The sequence below is a fragment of the Condylostylus longicornis genome, unplaced genomic scaffold (assembly GCF_029603195.1).
Source record: "Condylostylus longicornis isolate FDR11 unplaced genomic scaffold, ASM2960319v2 ptg000091l, whole genome shotgun sequence".
NCBI classification, from domain to species: Eukaryota; Metazoa; Arthropoda; class Insecta; order Diptera; family Dolichopodidae; genus Condylostylus; species Condylostylus longicornis.
Window position 1 is genome coordinate 1,455,048 of NW_026578059.1, and position 21,620 is coordinate 1,476,667.

Genomic DNA, 21,620 nt, shown 5'->3' on the forward strand with positions numbered 1-21,620 from the left:
ATTTGGTTTAATTTATAGACCTATATATTTCACATACTTCATATACATACAAATGAAAATACATGTATCGTATGTATATATACATCTATATATATTTATATATTTATATCTATATATAATGCAATGTCTTTATATGTTTTATATTTATATATTATAATTTTATAACTAAGTTTTTTCATTAAGTTAAGTAATAATTTTTTTTGTATTTTAATTTTTTTTTTGATATTTTTATTTACATAAATACATAAATACAGATAAACATCGTTACATTTCTTGAAATTAAAATTAAATATTTTTTTTCTTTTTTGTTTTTTTTTATTTAATTTTTTTTTTTGGTTTTTGATAAAGCTATATGTGTAATATTTATTTATATTTAATATAATATATAAACAAATATATAAACATATGAAATATTGATGAATATATATATATATGTATTCATAAGTATAATTCATGAGGTTATATTATAATAGCGTATATTTGGATTGCAGAACGCACTAATACAATAGATAAAATCCAATTCAAGACTCTTGACATCAAAATTAAAATATTAGTTTACTAATACACAATTCAGTAATCACAAGTCATAAGCTGAATTATATATAAATATTAGTTAATTTCAAAATTGCTATAACATTATATTAATAAAGAATTCAGCAATTACAACTTATAAACGGAATTGTGTATTAATACCGTATTGCTAGAGTTTTAAAGTCAGACTTGAAATTTTAAAACTAGAGTTTGTTTTATTTAAATTCAGCAGTTCATGTTTTAAAATTTCTTAAATTAGATTTTATAATCGTATTCTTATATTCTGAAAATGAAGATGTGTGTATATTATGGGTTTTTCTTTATGACATATATACATATACCAGAATGAAGAACAAATTTCCAAAGTTTTTTGATTATTTTTTTTTTTTAATTCTTATTTAGTTTTATATATATATATATATATATATATATATATATATATGTATATGTATATAATAATAATAATTCAATTAGGTTATGTTATATAAGTGACTTTTAAGTAGAATACATTAAGGACGATGATATTGATGTATAATACATAATTAATTATGTAGTAATCATTTTATTACTTATAAATTTGAAATTAAATGGTATCAATAATCAGTCTTGATGTATTTAACAAGAATCACTTTGGCTACATACATATATGTATGTACGTATGTAAATATAATTGAAAAGGTAATCATAATGCTATATAATATGTGATGATATAATTCAATTAATTTTCAATATAAACCCTAAATAACATTGGAATTTCAATAGTATTTATCACTATTAAAATTCAGCCATTAGCATTTACAAATTGAATATGGTTGTAATAATAAAGTATTGCTGTAATTTTGATGTCAAGAAAAATACATACTTGCAATATGTTAAAATTTTAATCAAGCAATAGTATTTGATTATTTTCTCCTTTTATACAATGCTCTCTCTTACAACCAAAATTGCAGTTAATATCATATTATTAAAAAATTTAGCAATTAGCATTTCTAAACTGAATTTATTTAATAAATATATAGAAATAATGATAATTTTAATGTTAAGGAATATAATTTATTAATATTTTCAATTTTATTTAATTATTACATTGTATGATATAAAGAAATATGCATATTATGTAAATATAGATATAGAATATACAATATACTATTTACATATCATCTCTGACTTAAAAAATTGCAATAATATACGAAATTATTATACAATTCAGCGTAATTACAACTCCATTGTAATGACAACATTTAATACAGACGATATACAGATAAGTTTCCGTTTTTTCTAAGTCGGTTCGAAGCATTATGAGATGTTCGATTAAAATAAAAATTTAGGTGTTTTCTTATAATCATTAAACTTCATTCCTTGAATTACTTCAGAATTAATTAGTATTAATTTATTGTAAAGCTGGGTTCACTTCTACTTTAAAAGCAATTAATATTATCTTGCTGAATAAGCCAATATTGATATGAAAAAAAAAATTTAAAGTAGATTGCATTTTGTCAGAACAAATCAAAATTTATGAAATAATTTGAATAAGAAAAAATTTTCATTTCTAATTTTATATATATATAGTGTTTTGTTATACACAGCTCTACAAAAGTTACTATTAATGTATTATTTCATACCTAATATAAATATATACAGTCCCTAGTATTGGAATTCCGGCGATACTGTAGTTGCTGAATTATGTCAAGATACGGTATTATGACAATTTCGTTGTCATGAACTGTAGAAAAGAATGTACTATATTGTTATACAGTAGAATGAAAAATTAGAAAAAGACAAAAAAAAAATAAATTGGTGGAAGAGCTTAATAAATTTTTCTTATATCGATGATATGCAATTAAATGAATCAAATTTTATAACCCTTATAATATCGTTATATACAAATATATAATATGCGTGTATATTTGTGTTAATGTAATTTATTTTCAAATTTTTAATTTTTTTCTATACAATGATATGCAATTAGTATTATTTTATTATATTCCCTGTACCCTATTCATATAATAATTATTAAGTATGTATTTCAATCTTTCAAAATTTTTATATAAAAGAACAAAATGTCATCAAATATATTTCTGTATGTGTTTGTATTGAAAAGAATCAGTGATTTCAAACTTTCAATAATACTGTATTTAATATACAATTCAGCTTATGAATGGTAATTGCTGAATTTTCTGAATTGCAAAATAAATAGCATAATATTGCAATTTTGAAGTCAGAATTTAACTATATGTATGTGTAAAGAATAAAAAAATATTGAAATTAATAAACTATAAAGAGCATAAATTTTTATAATTTTTTATCTTACTTTAACCCCTGAAAATACTGTTTTTATCAATATCAAAAATTGCAAAAATTTCAAAGGAATCACATTCTAGTTAAGTGACAAATAAAAAACAATGATGTTTAAAAGCGTATAATTTTCACGAAATATCATCAAATATTAATATAAAGCTTCGCCGTTAATGAAAGCAGAAAACAAACAAAAAAATCAAAAATAAAATTATTTTTAAAACGAACTCTTTTAAGATACCAATTTTTCGATATACAGAATGATTTAGCAACAAGTTAGGACCGATGTACCATCGAGTAGACGATCGAAAATGAATAACATTTTTCTTGGGAACATTTGTGCCAAATCGGGACCGTTTCCGAACTACAGGGATTATAAGAAAATTTAGCGAAATTTTAAAATATCTGGAGGAAACATGATGCCAAATCGGGACCGTTTTCGAACTACAGGGATTTTAATAAAATTATTATATGGTAATTACTATATATAATTAGAAAATTCAGTTTTATGAATTGTAATTGCTGAATTAAATAATAATAAATTCAGTATAATTTTCAATTTGACAAGATGTTATAGGATGGACCGGAGTTGGGAAACATAATAATTCTCATAAATTTTGAATATATATATATATATATATATATATATGTATATATATATATATATATATATATATATGTATATATATATATATATATATATATATGTATATATATATATATATATATATATATATATATATATGTATATATATATATATATATATATATATATATATATATATATATATTTATATATATATATTAATATATTGATATATTGTGTCCCTGACTTTAAAATCATGTTAATACTGTATTAATACACAATTCAGAAATTATAATTCATAAGCTGTATATTAATAACAGTATTTTGTTGTAATTTTGAAGTCAGGGTTTTTTTTAATATTTTTAAATATTACCGTTTTCTTTTTTTGTTATTTTTGATGCAGTGATAATTTTTTTAAATATTTTACATAATTTATTAATTTATCTATATATTTTTATTTATAAATTTGTTAGTACATATGTTTTTCGTTTTGGGGGAGGGGGAGAAAAATTTTATTTTAATATTTTACTTTTGTATTTTTTTTTAATTTTTGTAATAATTTTAATTTAATATTATTATAATAATTTGTAATTTAAATTTAATTTTTATAATTAACTTTGTTTTTGTTTTATATTTTTTTAATGTAATTTTAATTATTATAAATATTTTTTGTAATATTAAAGTTTTTGTATTTTTCTCATTTGTTTTACAATTTTTTTTGTATGTTTTTTTTTTTGTGTATATACAACTAATAGATTGTTTTTTTTTCTTATTTTTTGAATTTCTTAATTAAATTAATTTTCTATTTCTGTTTTTATATTAGAACTTTTGTTTTTTTTAGTTTTCGTGACTTTGATCCTTTTTTTAATTTTTTATATATTTAGCTAGCCTTTCATACTAATTTTTTAATATGTATACAACAAACATATTGTTTATTGTTTGAAAATTATATAAATAATAACTGTGCGCAAAAAGGAATAATCGTGAAAGTCGAAGTAAGCGAAAAATTAGATATTAGCATTTGAAGGTTGTTCGAAACAAATTTTGGAAAAAGCGACAAAAATCATGGAATTTGTACAAAACGGATGAAATTGAAAAGAAAGCTTAAGTAAATTTGAAAAGAAAGCTAAAGTAGAAGTATACATTTTGTATAAAATTTATAAAAAAATAAAAGAAAAATTGTAATCATAAGTAGAAGTAAGCTCCAAAATCCAACTAACAACTTTTGAGCCTATTAGTTTTGCTTTTCAAATCATAGAAATTAGAAAAAAAAAAGTAGACAAAAAATTATGCAAATTTTAATTTTCTCATGAAAATTAGGCATAATATTTGGATAGATTTGATTTGGATAATTATTCCTTTTTGCCACACATACATATATGTACAAAATGGAGAAAAAATGAATTGAGGCTGATTAGAAAAAAAAGCACATAACCCACCACAATGTATATTCCCTAGTTTAGTGAAAGTATTACAAAAAATTATGAAAATGCATTTGGAACACTTCCTTTCATTTTAATGAGTTTTGCTTTGTGCCACCCCAATTCCCTGAAAAATTCACCAGTTAGTTTCGGTAACAACCAGAACTCAAATATAAAATTGCAAGAAGTTAGATGAATCCGTTCCGTAGACATGGTGAAAAATGTAAAATAGATCCACATTTCGGTTTTCGAGATCTGATCTTTCCAAAAATTTATATATATTTTTTTAAAAACTCGAGTTTAAATATTAAATTTCAAGGAACTTGGTTGAAATTGTAAAGTTGGCCCGCAAAAAGGTTTAGTTACCGAGGTCTGATATATCACAAAATAAACTCACTTATAAAATTTCATCAAAATGGGTTCAGCCGAACTTGAGATACACGCGTACACACACAGACTGACAGATTGACAGACCGATATCTCTGTAAAGTTATTTTATTTACGCTTCCCTACTATGGAGAAGTGTGTTCCCAACATCCAAAATTTGGCGTCATCAAATAACCTACCTTACGGAGTACAATGCAGTAGGTAAAATGCACGAATCAAACCAAGAAGCTCGTGTCAGTGGTTTGCATCTACAATAATGAGATATTGAAATTTTTATCATTCAATATTTTATCATTTTTGAAAATAAGCCGATATACTTCCATATATATGGTTTAGAATGAGTATAGTTATAAATTTCTCTTCCGATTTTGATCAAATGTATTACAATATTTATTTTAAACCATATACATATGTGCATATACAGTTTAACTCAATAACAATTATTGTATTTTACGATATAAAATATCTCATATACATTCGATCCCCATCAAAATTAAAAAAGTCGAATAAAAATATAAAATAAAAACGATGTCATAATATTAATATAGGTATGTAATTTGTGTATGTGACGAATATATACATATATATAGATATATAATGAATATAATATGTTTTTGTATCTGTATATGTGCTTGCCTGTGACAATAACGTGAAAAATAACTATATGAGTCGATTTAGTATAAAATTAGTGAGAGGATTTCACAAGTTGATGATGATTTTTAGTGCACAGGAAGAAATACGAAAATTCAGAGATCTAACAAAAAAGTATTGCTTAATCAAATCAAATGCAATATTAGATTTGTGTAGTTTGATAGGCTCTTACTTCGAAATAACTTTTGGAATAAGGTCTAAATTCAAGAATTGATATTCTTGATATGTTTTAAAAAGTAGTTGAAAATATTTTTTATTGATAATGGAATCTAATACATTTTTGTAATAATTAATTAAGGCGTTATATATAATAATTTTATATAATAAGCATTTAAGATGAATATAAGAATATGTATATACATATGTACACATTTTTTTTATTTTGGAAAATATAGAAAAACAGTAATTTAAATTATATATATAGTGTACATAATTTTATGTATACGCAGTATTTATGTATTTATATGTATATATTATAGGTGTTGGTATATTGCATTGATGTTTTATATAATACTTAATTATTCTTATTATGTATTTACATATATTTTTTTTTATTTTAAGTATAAAGGAACTTGGGAGTGTATGCAACATGATAATAGAAAATTATATAAATATATATAGTTTTAATAAATATAAGTATATATTTTTAACGTATGTATATATATGTATATATCTAAGTTTCATATATACACAAAGTTTTTAAATGCAACTCACTAAAAATTTCGAAATTTCGAAATTGTGAATTTTATTTCTTAAAATTTTGAATTTATAAAAACCAAAATTATCAAGAAAATTATTTTAAGAAAAATTATTTAAATAAATAATTTTATTAGTATATATTGTTGTAATAAAATTAAATAGTAATTTTATAGTATATAGTCTCGTTTGAATTGAAAATCTCAATAATGTATGGTAACACACACACAATTTAGCAAAATTATATACAATTCTATAAGCCACACTTTTATATTGTGTTCTAAAACTATTTTTCAATTTAAAATTGAGCGTGATATTAATACAAACAATTAGCAACTATACAAAAAATTTAATATAAATTTGCATATCAGGGGTCAAAATGCAGATCTGACCTCAACTTCTTGATATATTCAGTATTATTTTCAGTAACGTATGTATAATACATTTGTGTAAAATATATTTGTATATTATGTAAAATACATATATACGTATATATGAAGTATAATTTCGTAACGAATACAACAATTTAAAAAATTACAAAAATGAACCTCAATTAAAATTTTTGTTGAGATGGAGGATAATTTTAGTTATACAATACAATAAACTTTGCAAGTTATGCAATAACCTTCGTTCAAAGTGAAGTATAGGACATTCCTTGACCTCGGAATAATAATAATACCGTATCAATAATCAATTCAGCAATTGGCATTTATAAGTTGAATTCTGCATTAATACAGTATTATTGCAATTTATATCGGGGATTATTTAAAACCTTAAAATTTTGAGGTATGTTACACCATGTAATTGTTTTCGTAATGTCTACCGTTTTGGCTTAAAATTTCGAAATGCATCTTAATTTAATGTAATATGGAGAATGTTTTTAAATAGAGATTCCCAATATCGAGGTTAAATATAAAGAAAAATTTTTAAAAATGCTACTGATGGCAAAACAGAATTTTTAGTTTTGTTATATTATATTAAATATGAAGACGTTTGTTATATATATGAAAATGTCGTTATATATAGAGATTTCAGGGTGTGACTAAATATGTATATATTGTGAGCTTCAAAATCTTGTATAGCAATATACATTATTCGTAGCTTATGAATCGTATTTTCACTGAATTGTGTATTGTAATAACAACTTAGATATTATATGTTATATATAAATTTATATATACCACATAAAATCAAAATTATATCATATAACATCTATATATATGTATATATAGTAAAATAAAATATTTAAATTAAATAACATATCTAATAGAAAAAATTTTGAAACAAAAATTCGTAAATTTTAATTTATTTCCACAATTGAATAATTTTCACTATTTAAATATTACAAGTATATATATATATATACAGGGTGTTTCGCATAAGGTGGCAAATAATAAGGGATGATTCTTTGATCAATTTCAAGCAAAAACATTGTATGGCTGTTGCGGTGTGGGTGGTGGTGCAGATATACTTGTTTTCGAGCTACAGCCTGCTGATGGGAAAGCTCAAGATTTTTCCTGGATATAAAGAAGTACTTATACCTTTGGAACAATGCAACATAGAATAACCATCGGAGACTTGTTTTCACAAGGTTGTAACTGGAAAACACAAGTATATCTGCATCTCCCCCCCCCTCGAAGCCTATATAATTTTTTGATGGAAATTAACCAAAGAATCATCCTCGAAACAATTTGCCTCCATACACGAAACACTCTGTATAATATTTAGATATTCATGTCATAATTTCGTTTTTTTTTGCTACTAATTTTATATTTTTTACTAGAAATTTTTATTTAGTGTTTAATTTTGCCATCGTTTTTATTTTAAACTCATTTAATTTTATACTTTATGTTAAGCTATAACAGTTTTCACAAAATTTGTTACACACATGTATATATATATAAATAAATATATATATATATATATGTATATATATATGTATATGTTATGTACGTTAAATTTTATTAAATATAATTTTTTTATACATTATGAAATATAAATAGCTTTTAAGATTAGTTTTATTTTATTTTTTGTTTTTTAGTGAAATAAAAAAAAAATAATTTTTTTTTTTTATTTTGTTACGGTTTTTGTTTTTTTTTTTAGTTTTTGGTTTTTTTGTTTTGTCCTATATACTAAAAACATTTTACGTTCCCATCATTGGTTCTGTACGTATGTCAGACTTTAATTTAACAAATTCTTTTGCTACTTCATCATTATTACGTTGCGATAATATACGTAATATGGTCCAGCCAGTTTCATCCATTTGTATACGTTTTTGTAATGGGAGCCAACAAGCACAAGATCCCTAAAATAAGAAAATAATACCAGAAATAGGTCGAACTTGTATTTGAGTTTGTTAAGAACTAATTATTATGTGAATTGTAAAAAAATGCAAAAATTACCCTTTCAATAATATCTTTGAGTTGTATAACAGCAACACCAACTAAACGATCATCGCGAGCGAAGCAATAATCTTTAATGCATATATGAATTTCAAAGAAATCAAGTTGTTCTTCATTACCGATCATACTAAAAAATAAAGAAAAAATAAAACGCACATTTTAAATTGATTAAGTATAATATTAAAATTTAAGAAAAATATAACAATTAAATCAAATATATATAGTATATAGAAAACTTACAAGTGGAAAGTTTCATTGTATTTTGGCGACCAATTATTTGATTTTGATTTTGTTGCATGTTTACGTTTCTTATCTTGTAGGTGTGGTCCAATTAAATTAATTTCAACAAACGGTCTAAACATACCAGATTGTATAGTCCATTTTAAGTCATTTGCAGCAACAACTATTATTTATAATATATATTGAAATATAGAAGAAAAACAAACTTTTAATAATTTATTCTATTATATATATAAATTATGTTTAAAAATCTATATTTGTAAAATTACAGATTTTAGTTTATGATTTCTAGTTGCTGAATTTTATATTAATACCGTATTATATGGCAATTTTTAAGTTACGCTTAGTTATATTAGTCATTATAAACTTGTACTACATACCTTTAACAGTAACTTTATGTTCACCGGTGCCAGGATGTGTAAATAAGTCGATTTGAACAGATACTTCACCAACACTTTCTTCTGGATTTTCTGAGTCTATACGCACGTATTTAAAAAAATAAAAAAATAAAAAATTAATAAAAATATAAAATTTTACTTTTAATGAAAATTTAATGGGCTTAATTTTGTAATTAATTATTAATGTTTATAACAAAAGCTCAACAAATTAACTTTTATTAAACTAAATGAAAACTCATCCTTTCTAGTTTATATATAATATCATATTAAAATATTAATTTTTTGTTAAAAATATTATTTAAAACTAATAGTTGATATGGAATATCAGCAGTTACAAACCAAAAATCTATATTTAAAAAAAACAAGCTTATTCCAAATGCAATATGTGATCTCTTGCTTAATATAATATTTGTATTATATTAAAGCTAAATTTATAATAATATTGATTCAGCTTAAATGATTTCCTTTAGCTTAATTTAGAGGGCCATGCAGTTTTACTGTGATTTTAAAGTGAAGAATTAAAGCTTTCTGCAGTTGAAAAATGCAAGCATATTTTATATAATATATATGGTATGCAAGAATATCAAATATTTACATGCAATACAAATAAATATAAACTACATATTTATATATATATATAAATATATTCAATAAATAATCAGAATTGTGAATGTAAAAATAAATTTTATCTGGTAACTAAAAAAAACAAAAAAAATATCTACAACGAATATATGTTGTGAAAAATGTATGTTTTTTTTAAATATTAACTAGATATATATAAATATATATGTATGTATGGTGAGTGAAACATATTCAAATATATGTATATATATTAATATAATATGATCATTCTAATGATGAATTCCATTCAAATAAATTAATAAATCTAAATTTCGTAAAAATTATATGAAAATCATTTTATTTCGCAGATTTTGTAGGATGTTTGCAAATTGGATTCGTAAATTTATATTCAAAAATCGTTGATTTTATATGATAAAATACATGCTGGGCGAGCTGCTGTTGAATCAAAGAGAAAGCCGTTAATACGAATATAATATAGGGCGAACATTTTAAATTATTCCTTATAGGGGTCTGTGGAATGGAATTCATCATATAAGAAATTTTAATATCTTTAATTAAGAATATTATAATATTAATGATGAACAGCAAAATACAATAATATATATATATATTTATTTGTTTTTATATATTGAAATTATATACAGGTTAGTCGCTTACGAATAACAAGTAGTATACAGCAGATGATAATTTGAGATAATGCGCACTGATAAAAAAAAAAATTGAGTTTATAGTATAGTGATGTCGATTCAAAATTGTTTTGGGAACAAATGAGTTTGCTTTCATTGAGCCTTTAGACTATAGTCTGTCATGTCTCATTATTGAATGTTGAAAAAGTTTGATACTATTCACTTAAAACAAACGATTACAAATTTAAAATAAATTTACAATATGGATAAATTTTTGGTCATTTTGAATCCAGAATGAAGTTCAGAATGTTTGATTAATGGATTTTATTTTATTTTACCATTTGTAGATTGTAAATTGATGTGCGGAGCATGGCCCACAGCATCCCTCGAGACCAACCGTTGACCCCCCACCCTCTTATAAATGGAATTTTGAAGTCATGACTTATATAAATTGTACATAACGATAACAAATTTATATATTTTTTTTTTTAAATTTATTGTTAAAATATTTACTATTTAAAAATTTATAACTGAGGTCTTAATGGAAAAAGTTTTTATACAATATTTTCGATTAAATGAATAATTAGTGAATTTTTTTTCATGAATTTGAAATTTTATGCTTACATTTTTGAAATAAAAATAAATTAAGGTACGAGTTTTGTACATTGAAAAAAAAAACAAACATTATTAAAAAATAAGAAACAAAAATTTAAAAAATTAAAAAAAATTAAATTGAAAATAAAATTAACCTTATGTTCTACAATGCAATAATACTGTATTAATACACAATTCAGCTTATAAGCGTGAATTTCTGAATTATGCATTAATATCGAATTATTACATTATAATGTAAACAAGGTAAATTTAACTAATATAAGAATAATAAAAATTAATTTAATTTTGAAATATATTTAATGTCTTTTGATAGCAGTTATTTTATACACATAAAGGTGATTGTATACATAGATATGAAAGTATATGATTATTTTTTTTTCGGTGTGTATGTATTTAAACCATAATTAAGTGGAAAAAGTAGCAGTTATAACCAAAAAAAATATTTTTTAAGGAAGTAGCAGTTATAACCAAAAAAAATCAATGACTTTAAACTATCTGTTAAGATAGACGTAGTTTTCCATTTTTTTTTTAACACAAAATTTTTGTTTTAAGCCTAACGACATAAAATTTATGCAGGAATCTATTAAAAATTTTAAAATTTATTATTGAGAATATTAATTTTTTTCTACTTAATATTTTGTTTGTGTTTTGTAGGGTAATCATTAATTGTTTGTGCTTTACATCAATATATATATAACAAACAATAAATATATTTGTGATTTCAAAATAATATCCTACAATTATTAATATTGTGAGTTTGTTAATTGTCATTTTTATGATGAATGCGCATTGAAAAATATTTTGACATAATATATATTGTATATTGGTTTTAACTTGCTTTCTTGTAACCTTGCATATATGTATGTATTTCTTATTAAATTTTGTGTATTCAATTTTATAATTTCAATATGTATGAAAAATTTAATTCTATTTTTTTTAATTTTAAATTTATGATTTGGTAGAAAAATATAACTGCTTAAAAATATATATAATATATATATATGTATGTATATGTATTTCTATATATATGTAAATTTAACTTCAAAAATGAAAACTAATTTTTATATTTTAAAATCAATGAAAAATAACAAAGAAAACGGGTTATTAACAAGAATCTAAAAAATTAGAAAATAAAAATGAATTACATTGTATATGAATAATATGTTAAAAATGTATCTGAAGCAATTTTAATAATAACAAGTATGAAAAAGTGAATTTTAGGTTTTTGCTAAAATTGAATAGCTGTCTATTTTTTAAATTAATTTTATTTAAACTCTAAACTTTAAAATTTTTTAAATTAAATACTTTGTTGAAACTATAGAACAAAATTTTTTGAGCTATTATAGTTGCAATTCTCAATAAGATTTAAAAAATATATTAAAGTTCAGGGCAAAACTTGCTTATAACATTATATCTGTAGAATTTATTACGCAGCCAAGTGCAGCATTTTTTTTTTATATTAATCCCGAATTAAATAAAACTTCCCATTTTATAAAATTTTGAAAATTTAACGAAAAATAAATTTGTATTAACTATGGGGGTTCCATTTCTAGTACTAAACTATGTAAACTTTATAGGGTCGCAAATTTTCCGTGATATGTCGTGACTACCATTCCTATGCAATTTATATAGGCGGGTGCAATAAGTAACATAATAAATTATCTCTCTCATAATTAAGTTTTTGAAAGAGATATAGTAGATATACCCCTGTATATATATATACATAAATACATATATGATGAATTAATGTAATAAATATAAAATCGTAATTTTAATATCGTAAACCTGATACGGTAAATTCAATATCGTAAATAAATATAATTCAAAATTGCTTCAGACAAGTTATATATAATATGATGATTATAAAAATAAATTACAAAAAAAAAAACAAACAAAAATTAAAATAAAAAAAAAATAAATTTAAAAATTATATATTTTTTTTTTTAATTTTATATATTTTTTGTGTATTTTTTTTGTGACATTGAAATACACCTTGACGATTATCACGCTTAATTTTTGCTGCTTTCAGTGGTTCTTCCAAATTTGGATCCATTGCTAAATGTTCAACTTCAGCTGCTGTAAGACTTCGTCTTCTTACTACGTTTTTTTTTTCGTTTTTTTTTTGTGCGATTTTTTTTTTCATATTTTGAATATTTTTTTATTTTCATTATAAAAACACATTTTTATATTTAATTATTTATTATATTATTTATTTAAAATATTATATTGTTGTTGTTTTTTGTTTTTCAATTGAAATAATAAAAAAAAAATAATACGTATATTATATACAAATATTGTTAATATATATATAGATAATATATATATATATATAGATTTGTGCAATTATTTAAAAAAAAGGCAATAAGTATTTTGTATATACCAGAAAATTTTTTAGAATTTTAATATAAATATATATATATATATCATGTATATAATATATATATCATATATATTATAAATGATATATATAATATATATATATATCATATAATTATATAAATATTTCCATTAACATTGTTAATATTTCATAATATTAAATATAAAAATTATTATGTTAAAAAAAAGGACGAAAACACAAGAGAAAGAAAGAGAAAGAGAGTGTATAGTATTTATATATATATATATATATATATATATATATATATATAATTATATATTATTTGAGGGAATAATTTTAATATAATAATAATATCATAGAAATTTTCATAATAAACATATATATCAATATATTATAATATATAATTTGATAGAACATTATTAAAAACTTTTAATTCGTTACTTTAAAAATTTCTAACATTTTTAATGCAGATGCTAATTCAGCTTATAAAATATAATTGCTGAATTGTGTTATAAAAATATATCATTGTATATACCGCGATTACATTTTTATAGATTTCAAGTCAAGGAAATTCTTTTACTTATATATATTATTTTTATATGAAAATTCCTATAATTTATTATACATATATATTTCTCTTATGCATAAAAAATTGTAATTTGTTTAAAAGTATATATATAAATATAAACAAAAAATTAATAATAAATTTTGATGAAATGTGCAATATACACATTTACATATACATTACAGTACATATAAATATAAACATAAATACACTGACTTAAAAACTGCAGTGGTACAACAGGTACAAATTTTATATATATACACCCCCAGATTTTTTTTTGATTTGAATTACCGTATTATATAAATAGCAATGCCGGATTGCTGCAAATTTTAATACTGCAGAATCAGTTGAAATCTAAAACTATATATATATGTACATATACAATCGGAATCATCGGTGGTATAAAATGCATCGCTTTTATACATAAAAACAAAGTTTATAACAATAAGAAGAGTTATGAATTCAGTAATAAAATTTGAAATTTGTTGAATAAAGTATATACGTTGTAAATTATTATTACGTATGTATATAAAACATGCAGAATATTTACATTTTTTATAAATTTTTTAATGTGTAGTATGCAAAGTTTTTAAATATAAAAGAAGAGAGTTTCTTTTCTCATAGTTGCTTACACTATAAATACTACTCAGTTGGATTTGCATGTAGGTTTCTTACTTACTTTCTTTAATAACTCCAAAATTGTGGTGTAATACAGTTTTATGCTAAATAATTAAAATTCATGATCTGAATTATTATGCATTAATACCGTACATTACTGCAATTTTGAAGTCGTATTATATATTTAGTAATAAAGTCTATATTATATCTTGCAAGATTTTCAGGTCAGGAAAACTTTTTTGTGTATACTCAGAGCAAACAGAAATACAAAAATAAAAGAAACAAAAACTTAATAAAATGTTCAGTCAGCAAACCACAGAGGGATGCCTCTAGTGCATATATATCGTACATACATATGTATATGTGTATATTAAATATACCATTAATAAAAAATTAGTAAAATTATACAATAGAAAACGAGCACACGTTCAATTTAACTGACACACACACAATTATTATTTTATTTATATGGTTTTATTTGATTTTGCAATTTTTTTTAAATTTTGTGCAATCTTGGTTTTTTTTTCGATTTTTTCTTTTTTGTATTTAATAATATTGTTGGGTAGTAATTGTTTAGAAGTTGACTTAATTTACTGATAATAAACTTATTCTCGCATGGTTTTTAGATCAGGTTATCTCTGATATCGGAATTGCAATAATACCGCATCGACAGACAATTCAGTAACTGGCATTTATAAGCTGAATTCTTACAGTATTATTACATTTCCGATTTCAAGAAATGTTCCAGTTTATATTTTTATCAACATTGAATCGATTGGCTGGATTTAAAATCGATTTCAAACCGAATTCGAATTGTGAATAAGCTTTATTTGATATTTGCTATTTAATACGTTAATCTGATTTTGAAATATTTGATCATTAGATATGCCATATTATACAATTCAGTATATGAATAGTTGTTATACTGTTACAATTTTTAAATAAGACATTATTTTATACACGCATATTGCACAAAATTATATATATAACGTATATATTATTGTATTGTCTTACACATACAATAAAAATTGAAAAAAAAAAGAAAAAAAAAAAAATGTAAATAAAATTTTTTCATAAAAAAAAGAATTGATTAATAATAATAACAAAAAAAATTTAAAACTTACCTTCATTCACTTGACTTGTTATGAAAGTTTTTATTAATGTATCAGTTGTTTGTGTGTATAAACTTAAGGCATATCTTAAACTTTGTAATTCCGGTGATTTTTCCAAGAATGTCTTCTTTAGACCATTACCACCAGCGTGAAAATATTGCTTGATTGTATCTAATGCGACATCTAATACAGCACATTGTTTTGGTGATAAATTCTTTTCAACTTCTTTCGATATATCCATAACCCCGCTTAATGCACTTTTAACATCCTGTTTACCGGCCATATGATTTTTAAATAATCGGCCCATATCTTCAATTTTAGCATTTGATGCAACATTTTTAACATTATCACTAAGATTTTTGAACATCATCTAATAATATTTTTGATAATTAAATTAAAATGATTGAAAAGGAATTTTTATAAATTTTTTCTGTTACTTCAAAATTACAGTACATTGTATTATAATACACAATTCAGTTTATGACTTATATCTGTTGAATTGTGTGTACTTTAACTGAACTGTAATTTAATGTATGTATTAATTTTTTTGTACTCAAAATATAATTTTTTTATATTTTTTTTTTTTTTGTAATTGTTTAAATTTATTATACTTACCGTTCTATCAGTCATTGGTGGGAGGACAATTGTTTTCTCCAAAATTCGCATAACAATTTTCCATAATTCTTTAAGCAAACGTTTAAGTACGGTTTTTTCACATGATTGTGCATATAACGTTAACGAACCATCTAATAAATCCATAAGTGGTCTTAAAACTTCATCAGCCTCAACAGCTACCGCATTACGTTGTGCAGCTTGTGGAGCATTAGCTAAATTAGGACCACCTTTAAGAGCCAATAATAAATCACCGAGCTCACGTACGCTTTGTGTTATTCTCGGCTCAAGACTGTTGTATTTATATTATATGGATAATTTTGATCATGATTATAAAATTCAATTTAATATTTTTTATTTTAAAAATTTAAAATATTAAAAAAATATTTAAAATCCCGATTCAAAATTAAATTATTTTTTAATTTTCATAATGGTTCGTTAAACATTATTTATTATTATTGTTGTGAAAATTTTCACATGTCAAAAAAATGTCATGGAATTTTTTTTTTTTTTTGACATATGATTAGACAATAATGAGTTTTTGTTTTTATACAATTTTGGTTTTGTTTTTAAAAACAAAACGATAATTTTGTATTGTAATCATATAATTTTTTTTTTATTCATAAAAATTAAATTGTCCAAAAATTATGGTGTTGTACGAAAGTTTTGGATTTTTTGATTTGTTTTTTTGAGTGTACGTTGAAAAAAATTTTAATATTGATTGTAAAATCAATAAAGAAATTTTTTTTAATTGAATACCACCAGAGAAAACGACGTCCAATATAGGTAGATTTGGTTATCCAAAAGTTGTAAATTATAGTAAATGCAAAAAAATTAAAGAAAAAAATATAATTTAAAAAATATTTTAGGTAAATTTTCGATACAAAAAAGTTTTGAAGCTTTGATTATATCGTTATTAAAATAGATTGTACTTCTTATATGCATAAAGAAAAAATATAAGTATTCTTAAGCTTGTTACACACAGGTGTCTTAGGATTCTTAAAAAAAAATAAAGAATTTATACACATGTTAGAAGCTAAGATATCATAATTTCAACAATTTGTGTATTAATACACAATTTTAGTACTTAATGCAAAGAAACCTGAATTGTTTCTTATATGCAGTATATATTATTTTATTTTAGATTCTCGAGGTGTTTCTGATTTAATTATATCTGCTATCATTTAAAATTGAGCTCTTTAAAAAGCCTTAAAATTTTATGAAAAAAAGTTTTGTTATATACTGGAATTATAACGTAGCTACGCAAATATATTGACTCTGACTGATTGGTCGACTCATTAACATTCAGTCGTTAATAAAATTTTAAACATAAGTGATGTATTCTTCATCTAAAAAATACTATTTCTTTCACTTTAAAGTGTTTGGAGAACAAAATAAAATATTACATTTACTTTTAAATTTGCAAAACGAAATATTTTTCCAAAAAAAATTATATCCAAAATCGAAAAGTAGGAAAGAAAAATTTCAAATTTTAAGTTTCTCAAAATATAACCGATTGGTATTATCATAAAATTTGACAACCAAAAGCAGAGATGATGCCAGAAACGAAGAATGGTATTGGTTTTGTTTTTTTTTTTCTTTTTTAACCCACCTTACAGCAAACAAACAAGCCAAATCATCAAGAGCAGAATTTAAATTTTGTTGTAATTCTTTTAAAATATTTGCAGCATCTTCTTCAAGCTTATCACCACCCATAGATTCAAACATTTTTTCCAATTGAACACGTAATTGTTGAATATTATTCATAAGAATACATGCCTTTAATTAAAGTAAAAAAAGAGAGATAGAAAGCAAAAAAAATTTTGTTTTAAAAAGTATAAGACATTTTACAAATATTGGAAGTATGAGGCCTCATTGTGAAAGAATAAACTGTAATTTAAATGTCAGAGTCTAAAAAAATTGTTTATTTTTTAATTACTCAGAGAATACAGAAACCACTAAACAATTCAGCAATTAGACTAATAATCCGAATTTTGTAATTTTATGAAATTACTCAAGACAAGGGAAATTTTGAATTTAAAATTGCAACAATATGATATTTATGCACCATTATTTATGAGTTTCAATTGCTGAATTGTTTATGAATACCATTAATACTTTATGAATACCATTAATATTAAATTTTAAAGTCATGAAATCATATACTATGCATTATATTATTCTTTACATTATACTATTATTACATATTTACTATAGTATAATCGTCTACAATAATTAAATATTCGTTTATAAGAACAATAAATAAGGTATAAGATTTTCCACATCTTTCACAATAAGGAGGAAAATTTGAAAGAAAAAAGGTAAATTTGTATTTTTTATTTAATTTACTCCTTTATACTTAAAATATTTTGCAAAATTCTAATCTAAGTTTATACATTACTTACGATTCTCTCATCTTTCATATGCTCCGGGAATTCCTTTTTGACAATATCGGCATAAGCTATTAGCACCTTTACAATAGTTTTGGCAAAGCGTCTCATGTACCGCTTCCATATTTCTGGATCAGGACATTCGAGCTTGCTAACAACATCGAAACATTGCGTCAGTTGTGTAAACACATCTACTACAGAATTTGAAAATAAGGCATGTTCGCTACTCTTTTGAAACTATATAGAAAGAAAAGTACAAAAAAAAAAATTCAATAATTTTTCGTTTTTTTTCCTTTCATTTTTTTTATTAATTTTTTTTACCCCGTCTTTTTTATCACGATTGAAAGCACCATGTAAGTATTCTAATGAAACATCATCATTTTCATTTAACCATTGCATAACAAATGGTTCAAACCAGGCTGGATATTCCGGTACAGCACCTTTATATGGTGGTACTTCTTTAACATAATTTGTGTAAAGCCATTTAACACGAAAATGTAAATTCATATAAGCGGATGATTTACATAATCTGTGTTGTTCATGTTCTTCTAAGGCATATTTCATATCAACAGCGAACAAACCCCACATTGTTGCAGCTGACAACTATAAAATTTATTTTTCAATTAAAAGTTTTAAAAATGTTTATTTAATTAAGTTTTTTTAATATTCTGAAATGTAGTCATAATTGTGTTCATTTTCAATAATTTTTGAATTATAGAAATTTTTTCTCTATAAAAAATTCTAACAATAAAAACAGATTAATTTTCAATATTATATTGAGCCATCTATGGGAGAAAAAAGAAAGTCATTGCAACAATATTTTAGTGCTTGTATAAACGTATGTAACCGTGTTATATACAAATAATTTGAAGTGAATTTTAACATAATTTTTTCTTTAACCTAGAAATATCACAATTCTCTCAATTTTTTTAACTAATCAAAAAACTGACACATTGAGAAAAATATCTGATAAAGAATACTCTATATATATGATTTTATTATTTTTGCATTTATTACTTTAATTAACACGATAATTTAAAAATTTTTTTAATTATTAAATATGTATAATTATTTACAACTTAATTACAGCTTACATTTACAGAGATAAAGATTATATATATAAATATGTTTAGATATGTAAAAATGAAAGTGATCTCGATTAAAAAAAAAAGTGTCAATTATACACAGAAAAACTTACTTGTCCAATATTTAGCTCTTGTGGAAATTGGTTTAGTACAGCTCCATAACTATTTCTATCTTCTTCAATAACTGACACTATTAGAGCTATTAGCTTATGCCAAAAGTCAACACTATCCAATTTTGGTCCATGATCATCTGGATCACGTTTGGCCTCATTAGGATCCACCTTTTTGCATAATATATATTTCACACATTTTGTTTTTGATGTTAATGTTTTCAATCCAACATACAAGTATTTTAGATTTTTAGAATTTATATATATATATATATATTTATATATATAGTGTATATCATTCATTTTTGGAAATTTGGGCATTTGAATTCAAAAAAAAAAAAAAACAAAAATAAATATTATTAATAAATTTTCAAAAATATGTTTTTTTAATCATTAATTTTTTTCCTAAAAAGAAAAAAGAACGAGAAAATAATAAAAATAATAATTGTATCTGTGGGTATCTTACCAAAATACAAATTAAACACCAAATTGACTTATTCAGCAATTAAAACAGAATTACTGAGTGAGTCAAATCGACGTTATTATCTGATTTTTTTCGACACCCTATGTATAACCGCGCGTTAATCAATAATTTTAACCATATGTACGTCATTTAATGAACAGCTTTTATTATTAAAATTGAAATTTATATTTTTAATTATGAAAGATAAAATTTAAAATTTGCGTACAAAAATCGGTATTTGGTACAAAAAAATAAAAGTAGATTTTATTTATTTGTTTGCTTAACTCAAACTATACAACAAATTTTAAATTTTTATATTACAAAAATTTGACATTTTGTAATATAATTTTACTAAATTTTAACGCTTAATAAGTTTTAAACCAACTTATTTATAAATGGTTTTAATCTCAATATCTAAGCTGCTATAACTCTTCTTATTAAGGCATCATAATTACTTAATATCCTAGATATAAATTAATTATAATACTCTTTAATGTACAATTCAGTTTTTTTGATTACTGAATTATATATTTTGCTATATACAGTATTTTTGTAATTCTGATGTTAAAGATGAGATGTTTAGATGTTTTTTTTTTTTAATTACTAGTCAGAGATTATATTTTAAGATTTAATATAGTTGTGGCTCGCTGTAAGATGTTGCTGCAATACTTAATATATAGACTGCTTACTTTTAATTCTCGACTGCAATGTTTGTTTTCCAATAACAGCGAAAAAAAAACAACCTTTTACTATTAATTCAAAATTTAGGAGGGGAAGGGGATTAAGTAATTAAATATAGTGTACTTATACAAATTAACTAATGAATATAACGTAAATTTTAATTTACAGTTTACTATGAATAAGTAATTGCTGAATAATATATTAATATTCTGATAT

At 22.4% G+C, this 21,620-nt stretch overlaps 1 protein-coding gene across 3 annotated transcripts in view; it reads right to left on the minus strand.

Annotated features, from left to right (window-relative positions):
• Window positions 1–3,647: 3,647 nt before the first annotated feature.
• Window positions 3,648–21,620, minus strand: part of LOC129613784 (protein unc-13 homolog C) — a 68,043-nt gene continuing 50,070 nt past the window's right edge. For 2 of the 3 annotated variants that reach the window (XM_055528015.1, XM_055528014.1), the window contains 11 exons: window positions 20,264–20,431; window positions 19,387–19,668; window positions 19,081–19,302; window positions 18,288–18,454; window positions 16,679–16,967; window positions 16,076–16,433; window positions 13,423–13,527; window positions 9,590–9,685; window positions 9,210–9,372; window positions 8,970–9,096; window positions 3,648–8,872 (listed from right to left, as the gene is read on the minus strand). In XM_055528015.1, the coding sequence (XP_055383990.1) occupies window positions 8,711–8,872; window positions 8,970–9,096; window positions 9,210–9,372; window positions 9,590–9,685; window positions 13,423–13,527; window positions 16,076–16,433; window positions 16,679–16,967; window positions 18,288–18,454; window positions 19,081–19,302; window positions 19,387–19,668; window positions 20,264–20,431 (2,139 nt within the window). In that variant the 3' untranslated portion in view covers window positions 3,648–8,710. The remainder of the gene's footprint in view (window positions 8,873–8,969; window positions 9,097–9,209; window positions 9,373–9,589; window positions 9,686–13,422; window positions 13,528–16,075; window positions 16,434–16,678; window positions 16,968–18,287; window positions 18,455–19,080; window positions 19,303–19,386; window positions 19,669–20,263; window positions 20,432–21,620) is intronic. The other variant, XM_055528016.1, reaches the window with a different exon arrangement.